The 17,240-nt window shown below is 36.0% G+C and overlaps 3 protein-coding genes across 4 annotated transcripts; 1 reads left to right on the plus strand and 2 right to left on the minus strand.

Annotated features, from left to right (window-relative positions):
- Positions 1-2,776: 2,776 nt before the first annotated feature.
- On the plus strand, positions 2,777-8,523 carry LOC111805635 (KH domain-containing protein). The gene is made up of 6 exons (XM_023690778.2): positions 2,777-3,213; positions 3,711-3,994; positions 4,278-4,367; positions 4,474-4,545; positions 4,714-4,830; positions 7,208-8,523. Exons 1-6 carry the CDS (start codon positions 2,856-2,858, stop codon positions 8,354-8,356), a joined length of 2,070 nt encoding a protein of 689 aa, XP_023546546.1. The 5' UTR covers positions 2,777-2,855; the 3' UTR covers positions 8,357-8,523.
- Positions 8,524-8,704: 181 nt separating this feature from the next.
- On the minus strand, positions 8,705-12,141 carry LOC111805636 (ferrochelatase-2, chloroplastic). 2 transcript variants are annotated; one of them, XM_023690781.2, is made up of 10 exons: positions 11,846-12,141; positions 11,530-11,661; positions 11,105-11,447; positions 10,871-11,014; positions 10,662-10,763; positions 10,356-10,459; positions 10,129-10,255; positions 9,871-10,023; positions 9,637-9,737; positions 8,705-9,246 (listed from the first exon to the last, which is right to left on the minus strand). In XM_023690781.2, exons 2-10 carry the CDS (start codon positions 11,535-11,537, stop codon positions 8,931-8,933), a joined length of 1,398 nt encoding a protein of 465 aa, XP_023546549.2. In that variant the 5' UTR covers positions 11,538-11,661; positions 11,846-12,141; the 3' UTR covers positions 8,705-8,930. The 2 variants fall into 2 exon arrangements, with proteins under 2 accessions (XP_023546549.2, XP_023546547.2); XM_023690779.2 differs by lacking the exon at positions 11,530-11,661.
- A 1,094-nt stretch (positions 12,142-13,235) lies between these two features.
- On the minus strand, positions 13,236-17,030 carry LOC111806174 (PITH domain protein (DUF1000)). Its single transcript, XM_023691545.2, has 9 exons — positions 16,867-17,030; positions 15,677-15,757; positions 15,540-15,589; positions 14,925-15,002; positions 14,741-14,798; positions 14,598-14,647; positions 14,316-14,424; positions 14,180-14,241; positions 13,236-13,543 (listed from the first exon to the last, which is right to left on the minus strand). Exons 1-9 carry the CDS (start codon positions 16,948-16,950, stop codon positions 13,501-13,503), a joined length of 615 nt encoding a protein of 204 aa, XP_023547313.1. The 5' UTR covers positions 16,951-17,030; the 3' UTR covers positions 13,236-13,500.
- Positions 17,031-17,240: the final 210 nt, after the last annotated feature.

Below are 17,240 nucleotides of genomic sequence, written 5' to 3' on the forward strand. Positions count from 1 at the left end.
TAATAAATAATAATATAAATAATATTTCCCAGCTTAATTTTAATAAATTGAAAACACGATTAATAGATCAAATTTTAATAATTTTAATTATTTTGGTACATATTTAAATACGAGAAATGTTAACTTATGTCATATACTTTAAAAGATTGAACGTCAAGATTCGTATATTTACGTGTCTAAATATATTAATAAAATAATAACGACATGTCATTCTTTTGCTATCAAAATTTAATTTTGTTGAATGAAATATCTAACTACTAAATTGGAAATGGTATTTTTTAAGTTTAATTTATTTATAAAAAAAAAAAAGTAAATTTACCTACTACGTGTCGTTTTAGGAGAAGTGGAAGCATATAATATGTTATCTTTATTTTTATTTTTTTCTCTTTATGCTTTATTTTGTTTTGGAATTTTGTCCACTAAAGAGAAGAGGGTGCTTTTTATTTTATTTATTATTATTATTATTATTATTATTATACAATATTTTATTTTGTATCTTAATATTTCACCTAGACGGGGAAAATCATGTAAAACATTATCTTAGACTAAAACACGTTAAAGAACTTGATTCGTTTTACAGTGTATTTTTTTTAACTTGAAAAATCCACATTATATTCAAAACATTCGAGTAGAATGAGGTCCCGACGCATGCAACGAAACACACTATTTCCAATTTTGTTTGTACGAGTAATTATGTGTGTTTTTTAAAAATAAAACCATTGATATTTAATTTCATTCCATGATCTACATATATACATATACGTACAAAAGATTTAAAAGTTTACGTCTTCATATTATTTAAATATATTACTTATATGGTTTTAAATTGATTTAATCAACGGGATGAACGAATCAAAATCCTAATAGGGCAAATTTACGTCCTCATTCTTTCTCAAAGATTAATGCATAAATCCAGTTATAAGAACAGACGAAAGATAGTATTATAAATTTATGTTGTTTGGCGTAACTTGTCTTTTAAGAATGAGCTACCTGCTAGTTATGATGATCCAAAAGTCAAGTAAGAAGGAATGCGAAGTCATTTGACCACTTAAAAATCACGTGTAAAAATATTATTATTTGTGTTTTAAATAGTATAAAAAAATTAATTATGTTATCACTAACCCTATGTCAACGAAACAATCTGTAAAAATAAATAAATAAATAAATAAAAACAGGTACACAAAAATAGAGGGGAATCGAATTAAAGAGAGTGAGTGAGAAAGCAATTAAAAGCATAGGGGGCGAACAATTAATGGCATTAATTGAGAGCGGAGGCATAAAGTTTCAGAAGGAAAAGGGCAATGGCAAGCATGTGAGTGGCCGAGCAAAAGCGCCAAATTCATTGCTCAAAATATGAATAAATATCCAATCCCAAGTCTCCACCTCTTTGGCCTTCGCGTTCACATGTGCTGCCCTTGCCCCCCACAAGTTTCCAGCGTCCCGAGTTCGATCCCACCGACACACTTCAAACCCTTGTTATTTTATTTTTATTTTTATTTTTATTTTAGGTATAGAGATTAAAAATAAAAAATAAAAAAATTGTCCTTCGTGGTTAAAATGAGAATTAATTTTTGTGAAAATTATCTGAAATATGTTTTTTTTATTAAATTTTATAACGCGTTTAATACGATTTCTTTATGATTCTATTTTATTATGTATTTTCTTTTGCTTATTTTAATTGCTTAATCATTGAAGACAAAAAGTGGAAAATAAAAAAGTCTCCGGAAAGAAAATGGGTGCCGACAATTCATTTCACACTCAAGTTTCTAAATCTCAAAAAATTATGAACGACACTTAACTCCCTGAATAGTAGATATATATGGTAAATTTATAAATTAATTTATACTTTATAATTAATTATTAACTACACTGCAACGGTCTATTTGTGGATAATTTTTTAATATGGTTAATAAATGGTCTACATTTTTTTATCATAATAATATTTTGTATTTACACGTAACATAAGATGGTTGACATAAGATGGTTTAGTGGCAAATTGACCTGAACCCAAGTCTATAGAAGTTAAGCCGAAGACCAATAAGGCTCGAGCCCGTTGGGTCATAAGAAAAAATAAAATTGAACTATACATACCAGTTAACCTTTAAATAATATATGGGCCTGATTGTAGCCCATATTATACTCAGGTTATGGGCCGTTCAAAAAGGCACGGCTGGCAGAACGTAGGCCCAATACGTCGTGATTATTGTTTGAGCATCCATATGGAACTATGAATACACATCAGATAAAAATTAATTAAATTTAAATTGAACTAAAATAAACAAAATCAATAAATTAAAAAAATAATGATATTAAATGTTTTAAAAAATTATCTCCAGTTAAATTAAATACTACTATTCGAAACTTAAAACAATAATTTAAAAATAGGATTTCGTTTGATCTTAAAATTTAAATGTTTATAAAGAGATACTGGACGTAATAAATATATATTTTATCGACTTTTTCAACTTGGTAAAAATTTAATTTAATTTTATTTAGACATGATATAAGGAGATTTAATTTTATTTTTTGAACAAATTTCATATTTTAAAAAATTTATTAAATAATAATAATCATAATAATAATAAAAGGGTGTATATATATTTTTTAAATAAAAAATTTAAAACAAGATTAAAGAAAGGTTTAGGGAATGAATTTGTAATTTAGTTAAAAAAAAAAAAAAAAAAAAAAACATTTACTTGAAACGACAAAATATCAGGAGTGACACTTGACGACTTGACAGCGCTATGCTATAAATTTCCAGCGCCAAAGGGTCTGGTCATTTATAAAAGCAAAACCCATCCGCTTTCTCGCCTCCAGTTTTATCGTCTTTAGGGTTTTCTCTCAGACGCGAAACAATGGCTGACGAAGCGCAGTATTCATCTGGTACCGATACTACATCCAACAAGCGCAAGTACGAGGACCAACCTCCACCGTTGGTCACCCGCCGGCCGACTGGTTTTTCCGGCCCCATCACTTCTCCCTCTTCCGATTCGGCACATCCTCCGCCTCCGTCGTACAACAACGTTCCGCCCCCGATGGATGAGATCCAGCTCGCTAAGCAGCGTGCTCAGGAGATTGCCTCTCGGTTGATTATCTCCAGCGGTGGGGTTGGGGCCGGTGCTGGACCTGGCGTTGGGGCTGATGTCAAGCGTCCGAGAGTTGAGAACGGGAGCGGGTTTGATTCCTACGACAAGGGTTTTAGTTCTGGTGCAGGTGATTGCTATTTTTTTACTCTTTCTTGAATATTTCATGCTTTTGTATGTTTGCTTACCTTGTATTGATTTCTTATAGACGTAAGTGAGGTCAAAGTAAGCCGAGTTTTATACTTGAAAAGATGAGGGAACACTGGATAAAATTACGTGTGTGCTAGGTTATATTTATCTTGGTTATAGAGCGACTTGTTTATAAAAAAGATACAGTATTCACGATTTACTACAGGGGTTAAGAAAAAGGCTTGTGAAGTGGTTTGAACTTTTTTTTTTTTATTGCATTTGGGGTAACCAATGCATGGGGGATTAAATAAACGTTTCAGAATCTCAGTTTTAGTGCTAGGTTATATTTATCTTGTGTTTGATTTATTTTCCATGGTCTTTTACCCCTGTTTCCTTTAAAAATTTAGTGAATTGTTCTGGTAACATATTATGGTTTAAAAACTAAAATTGTGTATTTGATTGGATGCTCATTTGCGACCTTGATCTGTGTGGATGCAGACCTGAAGCCTCACATGTCAAGTTCAGCCCCATCATCTATACCTGTTTCCTATGGTTTCCAAGGGACAAGCAAAAAAATTGAGATTCCTAATGGTAGAGTCGGCGTAATTATTGGTAAAGGTGGTGAGACCATCAAGTACCTTCAGCTCCAGTCTGGTGCAAAAATACAAGTTACTCGAGACATGGATGCAGATCCCAATTCTGCTACCCGGATGGTTGAGCTAATGGGTACCCCTGATCAAATTGCTAAGGCCGAGCAGCTGATGAATGATGTTCTTTCTGAGGTTTGTCCTAGTTTTCGAACTGCATGGTGTATCTTGGGGGAGCTGTATCAACATTTGTGTGTGGTCTCCTCTTAAAACCGTTGGCATGCCGTGTAGCAATGCACTGGCTTGGATAATGGATGAACTATTTCATTACCATTTTTTCAATTACTAACTTCATATTATTGGCAATATTTTATTTTTAATTTCCATACAAAATTTGATTGAATTCACTTTGGTGGTAGATAGGTCTTTTAACTTGGCTCGAAGTGATTTTGTCTCATAAAATTAACATTTGAAACAGGCTGAATCTGGAGGTTCTGGCATAGTATCGCGGAGATTAACAGGTCCATCAGGATCTGAGCAGTTTGTCATGAAAATTCCTAACAATAAGGTTCTTAAATTAGTTTTGGAATTTCCCAAGTACTGTTTATCTATTTTGAGAACATATTTCTTCTTTATTTATGGAACTTCTGATTGTTATAATGTTCTTTTTCTAGGTTGGCTTGGTTATTGGTAAAGGCGGTGAAACAATCAAAAGTATGCAAGCTAGGACTGGAGCACGTATTCAGGTCTGTTCACTCTTTACACACACATATTATATTTCAAACTTAGTTAAGTACCATATATATATATATTTTACTTCAATTGTGCAACTCTTTTTCACTTTTTGTTCATATGACATAAATTATTGTTTTTAATTTGGATTACGTGGGATTATCTATTATGATTTTCCATAGGTGATACCATTGCACTTACCCCCGGGGGATACATCTACAGAAAGAACCTTACAGATTGATGGATCAAGCGAACAGATTGAGTCAGCAAAACAGTTGGTTAATGAAGTTATCAGTGAGGTGCGTTTGCACATTTCGGTTGCATTAATATTATGCCTTGTTTAGTAGGAGCCATTATCTAGCTGACACCTAATTTACATGGATCCTTGTTTGAATTTTTGTTGTGAGGTGATTATATTGATTTTTCTGTTTGGATTTGGTTATTTCTTTTACTGTTGATGCAATGTTTCCATCCTATTCTTAAAACTCCTTCACTATCATGAATTCTTTGAATATTTAGGGTTCTGCCTCAAGACCAAGGTAAGTATTAAGCACGTGGTGTAGATTGGACGTTGAATTATTTGCTTGCTTTGACTTGTTTATTCAACTTTATGCTGTGATATAGGAGGGATTTGGTATTCATTGGCTTAATATGCACCACTCAGTTTTGTGTCGATTATGAAATCTGTTTTTTTTTTTGCGATTAGTTTCCCATTTTAATTATATTTTCCATACACATTCTTGTTAATATTTACCTTTTTTGTTTGTTTCAATTTGTATTCTAGTCATTCTACAAACAGCATGCTGCTGTTTTTTTTTTTGGGGGGGGAGGAAACAGTTGAGGTTTCTTTTCCTCAGTGTTTTATGTTGTCTTGTTTGGACAGCTGGATTCAACAAGAAATTAATTTCTCTGTCCTTCCTTAATACTCATTTCCCCTTCTGAATTTTACGCCACTAATGTACTGGATCTTCTATGAAATTTGTCTCAAATACTATATAATATTCTCAGCATTCAGATTTCTCATTCCTTCAATAATAGTTGATATGTCTGTGTACGCAAGTCTGCAAAATCATTTTATTGCTAATCCTGCTAATATGCACTGGCGGTTTAACCATTTTAATTGTCAATCAGTAGGGAGGTTTCTTCACTCACTGTGCTCATACTTTCGGCTTTGAGGGGGGTTCCCTTTGTAGTTCCTTGGAGTCCAATGCTGGTTGTAGTTTCACTAAAGGAGTTAGAAGCGTTGGAATATACCAACGTGTTGTACTTTTGGATCTCTTATAGGTTGAGAGAGATTTTAGGTCATTTACCTGTAATCAATCTGGATTTGTTATTATATCTGCAGTTGTTTATTCCATATATCCATTAATGCAGGGGTGGACATAAGTTCTGGGTTTGGAAAGAGGTGAAGTTATTTTACAGATTAAGTAAATTTTTGACGAGTGATTTTTGTATCAGAAAGATTCCCATTGGTGATATGCTGGCTCCTTTGGATATTCAGTTTATCAGTCAATATTTTTCTTATTAGGTTGTTAAGGTTATATGATATCTCCTATTTAAGATGCTGCAGCCCATTTGGTATTATTCTTGGTTTTATATCAAAGTGTTATATTGTTGGGATTATGGCCTGTTCAACCATCACACGTGCTTATTAATTGTGTATCCTGCAACTGACATTGTTATTGGGAACTATTGTAGGCTTAGGGTTATTGGACCATTAGTGACACTAACATGGAATCCTTTATGTTGGTGTTCTCTCAGCATTACTCTGGTATGGTTCTGAATCCCATATTATAATGACATAAAGTGGTGTGGAGAGAAGTTGCAGGTTTATCTGTTGGATATTCTAGGTCGTAAGTAAAATTTCGAAAGTCACCTTACCATACTACCATTCTTTTTCTGGTGGATTAATTTGTAGGAACGTTTCAACTTTTAGTCTATAAAAAGTTTCTCTCGTAATGAGTTATTTTTATGGACTGTTTTTTGAATATTTTCTTATTTCAATCTTTAATTGTTATTTTTGTTTTTTTCTTCTTATTTTCCTTCAAAGGTTCGCATATATTGTCGATGTATTCTTTCTCATCATCCACGTTTCTCAGTGTTTGGAAGTATTTTTTTTTCTCAATAATTTGCGGCTAAGATATTTTCACTTCATCATCTTCTATTGGTGTCTAGAGATTTGGTAGTCTATGAGGTCATTATGATTTAGCTTGATATCCAGCTAATTGATTCTTCTATATAAGATTTGATAATTGGGAGGACATTGCTTTTGTTGTGCTTTGCTATGAACTTGTTTGTCTTTTGGGGCAATTAAGTTCATATATTCTGTTCTGTAAAAGCTTTTGTAGTCGTCTGGTTCTCTTTGAACCCATTCACTTCGAATAGGGAGAGGTTGAGCTTCTGCTGGAGTAACTCAATAACTCACCATCCAGTACGGTATGTTGGTGTTTTATGCTCTTCCTAATGCAGTATAAGCTCCTTTAATCCGTCTACAAAACGTACTATACTGACTATGGTCTTTACTCTTTTTGGTATACCCTTGATTTCAGATTTGGCCTTTTATTTCCAATTCACTCATGAATGTTGTGCTTTCCTCTTATTACTATGCGCCTTATTGGTATCTCACGTTAATTGAGAAAGATTCACCTTTTTATTTATCCTCATGATTTTTTCCAGAATCGTGTGAGAAATTCAGGTATGTCGGGAGGGTATAACCAACAAGGTTATCAAGCTCGCCCCCCTTCAAGTTGGGGGCCTCCTGGGGCTCCACCAATGCAGCAACCTGGTTATGGCTATGGACAACAAGGTGGATACTCTGCTCCTTCGTCTCAGTATAACATGCCACAACCTCCTTATCAGGGTTATTCCCAACCGTCAACTGGTGGATATGCTTCTAACTGGGACCAGTCTACCGTTCCAACAAATCAACCTGCTACTCAGGGAAGTGGTTATGATTACTACAGTCAACAGCCCGCTCAGCAACAGCAGACATCTGGAGGTCCTGGTGCTGCAGCAGACAACAGTGGTTACAGTTATGGTCAACCACAAGCCTCTACTTATAGTCAACAAGGATATTCTCAAGATGGCTATGGTGGTAATTACCATGCACCTCAGTCGGGTTACAGCCAGCCCACATATGATCAGCAAGGTTATAGTTCTGCTGCAAACTATGGTAGTGTGGCTAATGCAGGCCAAGATGGGCTCAATTCATATGGGTCACAGGGGGATTCATCACAGACGGTCCCTCCTGCACAATCCTCTTCTGTGAGCCAGCAAGGTTATGGTGCAAATCAGCAGCCTGTCCCTGCACCAAATCAGTCAGGGTACGGAATGACCGCACCTTCCCAAACTGGCTATGGAAATCAACCAGCTGCTCAGACTGGGTATGGGGCTGGTTATGGACCTCCTCAGACTCAGAAACAGCCTGCAAATCCTCCTGCCTATGGTCAGAGCACCCAGTCACCGAGCGCACCCAGTGGCTATGGGCAACCTGCTGCATTGCCGTCTGGATATTCCACTTCTCAGCCTCCCACATCTGGGTACACTCAATCAGATTCTGCTTCTCAGCGTGCTCCACCATCCGGTTATGGTACTGCTGCTCAGCCAGGGTTTGCACCACCACCTTATGGTGTTCCTCCAACAAATCAGGCAGGTTACGGACAAGCTCCACCGTCTTATAGCTCCTCTTATGGTGCTGGTTACCCTCAGCCTCCATATTCTTCTGAAGGAAATGCTGGTGGGGCTACTCGTGGGGGCTATGACTCTGCATCGGCTGCTCAGACAGCGCCTCAAAGTGGGGTTGCAAAAGCATCGCCAAAAAGTTAATCAATGTATGTGTTCATTAGGTGTCTTGTTGTGGAGAACGGTTTACTTTGTTCCTTTGGTTAGTTTTTAGTAGACCAAGTAGTATTACGAGACCTCATTAATGTCTGAATTATTTACTTGTATTATTGGGTTTTGGTACGGTTAAAACGGCTCCGGACTTTTTGTTATTCTCTCTTCCAAATGACCTGCTCTCTCTTCGGCTGTTTCCCGGTTGCAGGGAATTGAATAGTTATTGAGATTCAATCCTTCGACTCGTTTTGATTGTGAATGCAAGTCTTCGCAGAAGTCATCTACCTAAACTATAACACTTCATCTATACGATTATGAGTCGGGTGCTAAATAAAACAGTTTTCTAAAACGCCGAATCCTCCATTTTTATGAATGTGATGTATTGTGTAGTAAATACAGCAGTATTTGCCCTAAAATAGAGAAGTTATACAAAACGTAATATATCTACGCCATGGTAAATTTCTATTCTTTTTCCCAAAAGTAATTGAATCAAACCCCTTAAACCAAAAAATATGACATTTCACCCAATCCTAGCGATATCTGAGATGGTCCGTCTCCTATGGTCTTAAATGAAATTATTCCTAAAAGCCAGAAATGCTTTTGGTGAAAGTAACAAGATTATTGCGAGGACTGAACCAAATAGCAATTTGATAGCATATTGGAAAGGATCACAATCATCTGCATCTGTCGAGCTTGCGTGGGGCGACAAAGCTGTAGCGGATGGAAGGGCTTCGATCACTGCATCAGCCAAATCCAAAATGAAAGAAGATTTGCAATTGAGAGCAGGCACACGACCCCAGTTTTCGATTCCAGATTCAAGTGCCAAGTGCTTATACTCCATATCTATCTCCTCAAGAGTCTCAATGTGCTCGCTCACAAAGCTGGGAAGAGACGTAAAATTATTATAAATAAAACGCCAGAAAGGCAGAAGAATAAAGAAAACAATGTAGGAATGCGAGAAAAATCGAACTTTGCTGAACATTTGCCTTCTCCACGTCTTCGAAACAATTAAAACCAATTGTAAATACGTTCAAACAGCATAATGCTTATTGGGCCAAAGCTTCTGCATTGTTAGGCTCGCACGAATATATATACTTGTTATATGATTTAGTCCAACTGACATTCACTCTAAGGTCAGATATGATTGCCAAGATTATGAATAGTTTAAATTATACGCAATAATAGGACCTCCTAGAATTATGAACATACATGGAATCAAAATCAACAATCGATAACAGTTCATCCATTTATAGTTTATGAACAAACCATACCTCACAGGAACGGCTAGGAGACTCTTAATACCCTTCTGGCCAAGCTCAACAAGAACTTCATCTGTGTATGGCTTCAGCCATTGTACAGGTCCAACTCGGCTCTGAACATGAATACATAACCAAGAATGAAATTCCACATGCGTGTACTTGGGAACAAAGAAATAAAGAACATCTGAATAGTGGAAAGCAAGAAAAAGATAAGAAACCAAGCGAAGCTCAAAATTCCTTATTAACCTGATAAGCAAGAGTATGCTCATTTCCAATTCCTCTGGCTTTCAGCTCTTGCATGATTAGGTAGATGCACTCCTCCATTTGATCTTTGTATGGATCTCCAGCATTCTCAACATAACTGACGGGAACCCCATGTGCACTGAAGAAAATCATGACCTAAGGTACAAATGATGCTATATATAAGAAAATAATTGACTGGGACAATCATGCTGCATAAACTAAAGTATCTCTCTAAGATCAGTTTCAGCAAAGATCAAGGACCTCTAGAGGATTGATAAAATTCTTCAGCTCTGCCTGAACCAAGTCAGCCATGGACTTAATATACCCTTCACGTTGATACCAGGACTTTATAACTGAAACAGGCAATTTTGAGAGATATGCATCTTCCCTGATAGACAGTCATAGTCAATAAGTTGGAAGCAATTTTATCCCTCTTTTCTTTTAAAAATATAAAATCAAAATATTATAATACTGGACTGAGTCATCACCTGAAAATCTTCTGGAGAACACGAATACTAGACCCAGTTGTGGAAATAGAGTACTGTGGATATAATGGCAGCACCACAAGTCTTGTTATCCCATCCCTCTTAATCTGCCACAAACAGCAAAAGTTACCACCAATATTTAAATTAAATATAGCGACTATTAAGGACTTCAAACATCTCTAAAATACGGTGCTTAAGTCTGAAGATACAGGCAAATTGAGAAATAACACGTGGTCTGTAGTAAATATAAAATTTCCCCCTGCATTTGAATTAGAAGGCAAGGGAAATAAGAAAAAATGTAGAACGTACTTGCTGAATTGCTTCCTCTGTGAAAGGGTACCAATAGCGCATTCCCACATAGACATTAGCAGATGTGTTTTTCTCTTCCAAAGCCATTTTAAGCGCCTGTGCCTGCATCAAGTATACACAAATTATAAATATTTGAAGATTTTCTTATACCCAACTGGAGATATGACATAATGAACAAGTAGAGGGGAACAAGAGAGAGGTCAATCAACCTGCTCATCTGTTATTTTACGCAAAGGTGAGCCGCCTCCTATTGAAGCATACCCTTCTTTACTTTTGGGAGCACGAAAGGTAGATATTAATTTGGCCAATGGCTCTTGGAGGAAACGGAACAACCTTGGGAGCCGGATAATATCCTATGTTTAATGCAAATAAGAGAGAACTGATATATGTTGACACGTTAATATGTTATTAAGGCTCTAGATACATAATATTAACTAAGATACCGGATCTGCAAATAGATTGTACAGAAATGGCTGAACATCATCAAGCGTGTCTGGCCCTCCTAGATTCAGAAGCAGAACTCCAACCTTCTCTTCCGCTGCCTGAGAGCGAGATTCTAAAGCATATTCACCATAGGTGAAACTTTCTACCGAGCAAAATGCTTGTCCAAGACGGCTTCTCTTCTCAATGGGGCCAGAAAGGTGAAACCCCTGCATCACATCTCTGTGACTATTGGAGCTAGAACAAGAAACCACTAATCCTTGAGATGTAGACTTATCACGAACTTGCAAATTTCTATAGGATTTGCAAGATAAAGACACGAGAGGTTTCGGCAAGGAGAATAACCTGAAAAAGGAAAAACAAATGTTGAATTCTTAACTTTGATAATAAAATACCTGAAACCTTCTATAGAAAGATATGTCATTGCCGTGGCATCTTGAATTCAAAGAACGTTCATTCTGGTCAACCCTGTTATTATCATTCACACAACTTCACAGTGATCGAGCTAAGGGGACTGGTTCCAAATTTGCAGAATTAAATTCATATGCCTAGTTTCAGGCTGCACGAACATTGCAACATATGGTAATTTCATCCAATAATCAACATAAAGTTCATATGGAACGGAAATTTGCAGACGCTACAGATAATATAAAACGAAAATTTCCGAAGTAACAATAAAAGGCGACTTAAGAATCCGATCATCATTCGCAAACCACAAGCAAGTGATACATTAGACAACTTACGAGGGAACCCTGTGATCCGAATTGAGTTTATTGGAACTGAGAAGCTTCATATTAGAAAGAGCGCCAGAGGAAGAGGTCGCGTCCATGGAGTCGAAAATCGGAACAAAGTTATATCCAAATCCAAAATCCCAGAAGAACTTGAGCAGTGTCGAATGTAGAAATGACAGAAAGAGTGGATTCACAGAGACGATCTTGAATAAAAATATTTGAGAATTGGAAACGCTGAATCCGAACGAGGAGGAACGGGACGGAAGGATCTGGAAACTCTTGATTGGTACCCAATTTTGCGTTAGGCGCGCCAACCACTTTCGCCTTTATATATTCGAAGGGGATTCGTGTTGAAAAATCTACGCATCTACGTGTAGGCCCTCTGCTCTGAAACTTTATTATTATTAATATTAATATTAATATTATTATTTATTATTTTCTTTTGGAGAAAATCTCATTTCATATTATTTATTATTATATTATTAATTTACCCACTCCCACAACTAGTTGAACTATTCCATTATTCTTCTAAAACTCATATTGATTCGTCCTTTTCACCCTTGTAAAATTGTCAAATGTCGAATATTTAATTTACCCATTCGATGCCTCTCTTCGAATATTTGTGCATAAAGGTGGTAATTTTTTTTTAATAAAACGTTATTTAAATCATGATATGGAAGCAACATGAATGGACCGTAAACATATAATATATGGATTGGTACCCTCAGACGTTATCTTCTTATTATGAACATTATGAAGGGTTATTGGACCACTATATGTATGTTCTACATGAATTTAACTTAGAGATGAAAATCTTCTCTTGTTTAGACACAAAATATACCATAACCAGTAACATTTATGGCTCAAAACCGCTATGAAAATGAGCTGAATCATCGGTTGACGCAATTGTTGATAGACAATATCAAGGTTTTATACAAGACTTTCTTTATATTCCTAGAGTATCTAGTAGTGCACAATGTCACAATTATACTTTTTTTGACAGTGGATTTTGGATTTGTGCGATACACACTCCCAACACCAAGTGAGTGAAGCTAATTTGTATTAGCGTCTACGGACAACATGCCTTAAACAAATGTGACCGTGACACCGAAGCCCACCCTCCTTGGCATCTGAGGTCACCAACATGGCCTGACTCTTGGTTTTAGCTTCCATATGCCATCAAGTGCCCTAGACTTGGTGAGAAGGTGGTTTTCTCTAGGATGGAGGACCATAGCAATAATTCATGAGATGGATATAATGATATATTTGCCTTGAAATCCTCACAAATTACAGTCTAAGAAACGTACACGCAATCTAAATAAAAATTGATTTACTTCAACTTCATTGAGGGGAAAAAGAAAAACGTGTTCTTCTCAACTCCACAGAAAACAAAAGGCAAAAATAAAGACTGAATTGGTTCGAACATTAAGCTGAAGTGAAACTTGTCTCAACAATTCAACACTACTTCGTTAGGTTCCAAATTTCCAATCAACATCAGAGAGTTCATTTCTTTCCATGAAACTGATGAGATTCTTCAGTTACTAAACAAAAAGAAGCGCAGGAAGGAAATGCAAATGCATGTAAATAACTGAAAATAGTTAAGACTCAGCATCCAGTAGAGATTATACAGATGGAATGTTTCAGAAAGGAGGACGGCAAATATTTCTTCATTCAACATGTGAAAACCCCGCACCACCTTCAGCTCGAGTCCTGTGCATGAGCACAAGCTTAGCCATTTAGGGGACTGAAAAGGTACTAATAAGATACAATCTAAGCATATGAGAATAACAGCAGTAAATAAGCATCTCGGTCCACTGAGTGTTTCAAACACACGTGGGCATTAGCTTGTATTGAAACACTCCCAAATTTTATGCTAATTAGCAAATAGAACTTTCATCAAAACCCCAGAACAGCAAATAGATAAGAAACTGTTAATAAATCAATGCAGTGGTATGCTAGAAAGTTGAGAGGAAAAGTAGAGGGTTGTGGCCAAAACTAGAGGATAGAAACTTGAGAGAAAATAAACAAAAAAATGTACGAGCAGAATGAATGTGAGATCCCACAACGGTTGGGGAGGAGAATAAAACATTCTTTATAAGGATGTGAAAACCTTTTCGTAGCAGACGTGTTTTAAAAACTTTGAGGGGAAGCTCAAATGGGAAAGTCCAAAGAAGACAATATCTACTAGCAGTGGGCTTGGGATGTTACAATGTATAGCTCTAATGAATGCAGTATTGTCTACCATGGCAACTGAACTGAGTGAAAACGCTTAGGTTAATGCGTTCTTGAAGGAAAAACACAAGAAGAATACATTCAATACCGTCCATGAAGGGAAATGTAACTTACTTGTGGTCAGAAGGATTTGGGGTAATTTCATAAACAATAGTTGCAACAACATCTCTCTTTAGCTGTTGATTAAAATGAAGATATTTAGTAACTTAAACCAACAAAAACATCAACTGATTCTTTGTGACAACTTTACCTGTGTGGCTTCACCTTTCAACCCAATGTAGTGTATCTGAGACGTGTCACCGCCATAATTGTCCGGAAAATGCAAAGTTATATTTGCCACACTTTGAAATTTGGAATATCTGATTATGTGTATAAACTAGAAGTCAAAAAATAATTGTAATCTAACATTGAACGGAACTCACAGATTAAAAATAATTACTCGTAAGGAGAAAAGATAATGCTCAACTTTTTAGCTCTCAATTCAAACATTAAGACAAACAGAAAGATATGTTGTTCTACAAAGCATCCTTACCTTGTCTGGTACTCTAATACTCCTTGCAAATTCTCAGCCAAATCCCACTCCTAGAAATAATATAAAATGCATTACAATTACAACATATGTTTAGATGTTAAAAAATTTCTCCATGAACCTCTAGATAAACTAACAGGCAGTACCTGAACAGCTTGCATACTTTGAGCATCAGAGAAGTCGATACCTTCTCGGTTGATAAACCTAATTACGAACGAGAAGTATGGGATAATTGACTTAGAGAAGAACTAATGCAGAGAGAGAAGGGATAAATCTTACTATATAACATAGAAAACCAAGTGCCAGAAAGTTCGAGAAAATTTTACTTACGCTCGCATCTTTGAAGGACTAGTACCATCTGGACCACCAATGATAGCTATGCTTTTGATCTTAACATCTGATGTAAATCTAATAATCATCAAATAAGTGGTAATGAATTTTTAAGAAACAGGAAGTAGGCCCAGAACACAAAAACTACACACCATACAGGCATAGAAATCATCGTGAAATGATGTTATCAGATATCTAGATTGTTCTTTCCATGACCGCTTTCGAAGTTTCAGACTAGCCAACAAGCACAGATCCTTAATATAAACATGTTTCTCTTACGTAGGAACATGAAACTACGTTTCCCAACATTATTTAACAATATGCAAACATAGGTGAAATAGTTTACATATGAGGACCTTTTAGGAAGGTCATGGATTTTCCTAGAAGAATAAACAAAATGGGAAAGTCATGATAAGTTACATTTCACAAAATTATTTATTTTCATAAATTCAACCTGAGATATATAGATGGGATGGTTGAGAAACTATAAAGTTTTTTACATCAAATGTAAATTATGAATAAGCATTACAATAATTGTACATATTAATCAAGTAAATCTCAATGTTATTGAGGTATTAGGTATAGCTGGAATCAAGAAGTACTGAAGACACCTACGGGATGAAAACTATCAGTTCGGGATCACCCTCGTTGCTTTCCAAGTGATCCTGCCATAGAAAAAGAATACATGAGGCTACATTATCTTAGCAACAGAGCACATGGTATTAATACACACAAGCATAACGGTTAAGTACCCCGGATGAATTTAACCGATGCTCCCAAGCTTTAAACACAGTCTTCACACTTCCTGGAGTTGCCTCATTCAAAGCAGAAACCTAGAAAATAACAGAACCATGACCAAAAATAAAATTTCCACTGGTTCCTTTGAGAAAACAAAAATGTATTCTATGTGTGGGTTCGACATGTAATCATCTACAATTAAAAACCAGCAGGATCAAGACAAATAAAAGTTCAAGGCTCTCCCATGAAAGTCAATTATAAGATCATATCGATTCTGTCCACAATTATCAACGAGGCGATTAAGTAACTGCGCTTGTTAAGCTTACACGAAACATGCTATAGGGAGAAGGGGCCGTTGTCATGCTAGTACGATTCTATGAGTAGTTCACTTTAAATAGCTTCGATTATCAAAGATAGAGGAACACAAGATCATTATGCAGTTTCAACATATTCAATCTAATCTCACCCATTTCTTCTAGCCTTAAATAAACAGGAACGTATATCATTTTCAACAACACCTCGCCCATAGTATTTATTCCAAGCATCTGCTGGTGAACTTATGCCTTAAAAATTTCGTGGAAAAATCCATCAACATTTTCAACATCTCACTCAGTTATTCCAGTTATTGAAAAAAATCCTCTAAGTTTGCAAGACCTCTCGCCTAGATGGCTCAGGCAACAAATATATTTCTAAAACTTTATCAATTAGTATATAATCATTGATTTTCTTAATACGCGTACGATGTTCATCTCTTACAAAACTCAGAGATGAACTAAACGATAGCAATGTCGGCACCATTCTCTTCCAGATCCTTTAAATATGCATATATAAATTATTGACTTCTTGTCAAATAGCTGGGCTATAAACCCAACTTGGAAAAAATTAATTTGACTAATACAAACCCAATTTGCACGTGATGAACCAAAGACAATGACAGAAGAAAAGATTCAGGATCATGAGCAATCGCTATTCACAAAAAATAAAAAAATCTAAGCACTGTAATTGAGAAAAACAGCAGGATATACTCATTCAGCTAACGGATATGGAGATTACTAAAATCCAAAGCCAGGACCATGAAATTTCAAATTGCTCGCAGGAAAATGATTATACGAACTAGTTTCGAGTGATTCGAAGTCGTAATAAGCATTGCCAAAGAAGAAAATTCGTGTGCTAGAGAGAGAGAGAGAGAGAGATTTGCACTAACTCTGGGGAGGTCTATGTGCTTGTATAGAGACCAATCAGAAGAACAATCGTGATCTTCGCAACTATGATCGTGTAAGCAAGCCATCCTTGAGCCTCCAGAACAATAATGCCCAAGACGAAAAGAGATTGCAGAGGGAAAAAGAAAGTGGGAGATTCTCAAAACGGCGTCGTTCAGATTGCTTCGCTTGGATATAAAGCATTACGAGAAGAGGAGGAATCTGCTACTTCATTCGCATTATCATCGGTTGAATAAAGCTATAAATGAGACCATTCAATCAAACGAAGGAAAAGTCAATCACATCATTCCATAAATATTGGCAGTTTAGTTGCCAGTAACGACTTAGCCATATTAATAAAATTATCAGTCACATTGAA

This window comes from Cucurbita pepo, chromosome 11 (genome assembly GCF_057944985.1).
Source record: "Cucurbita pepo subsp. pepo isolate OVF chromosome 11, ASM5794498v1, whole genome shotgun sequence".
NCBI lineage: Eukaryota > Viridiplantae > Streptophyta > Magnoliopsida > Cucurbitales > Cucurbitaceae > Cucurbita > Cucurbita pepo.

What these genes read in the sequence shown, in the direction of transcription:
- LOC111805635 (XM_023690778.2), top strand. Translation starts at nt 2,856, where the DNA reads ATGGCTGACGAAGCGCAGTATTCATCTGGTACCGATACTACATCCAAC. An exon ending in GGGTTTTAGTTCTGGTGCAG is followed by an intron (nt 3,214 to 3,710) that starts GTGATTGCTATT and finishes GTGTGGATGCAG; the next exon opens with ACCTGAAGCCTCACATGTCA. An exon ending in TGAAAATTCCTAACAATAAG is followed by an intron (nt 4,368 to 4,473) that starts GTTCTTAAATTA and finishes TTCTTTTTCTAG; the next exon opens with GTTGGCTTGGTTATTGGTAA.
- LOC111805636 (XM_023690779.2), bottom strand. Translation starts at nt 11,931, where the DNA reads ATGGACGCGACCTCTTCCTCTGGCGCTCTTTCTAATATGAAGCTTCTC. An exon ending in ATTTTATCAATCCTCTAGAG is followed by an intron (nt 10,024 to 10,128) that starts GTCCTTGATCTT and finishes TTTGTACCTTAG; the next exon opens with GTCATGATTTTCTTCAGTGC. An exon ending in CTCCTAGCCGTTCCTGTGAG is followed by an intron (nt 9,247 to 9,636) that starts GTATGGTTTGTT and finishes GTCTCTTCCCAG; the next exon opens with CTTTGTGAGCGAGCACATTG.
- LOC111806174 (XM_023691545.2), bottom strand. Translation starts at nt 16,950, where the DNA reads ATGGCTTGCTTACACGATCATAGTTGCGAAGATCACGATTGTTCTTCT. An exon ending in GTATTAGAGTACCAGACAAG is followed by an intron (nt 14,425 to 14,597) that starts GTAAGGATGCTT and finishes ACACATAATCAG; the next exon opens with ATATTCCAAATTTCAAAGTG. An exon ending in TGAAAGGTGAAGCCACACAG is followed by an intron (nt 14,242 to 14,315) that starts GTAAAGTTGTCA and finishes TTTAATCAACAG; the next exon opens with CTAAAGAGAGATGTTGTTGC.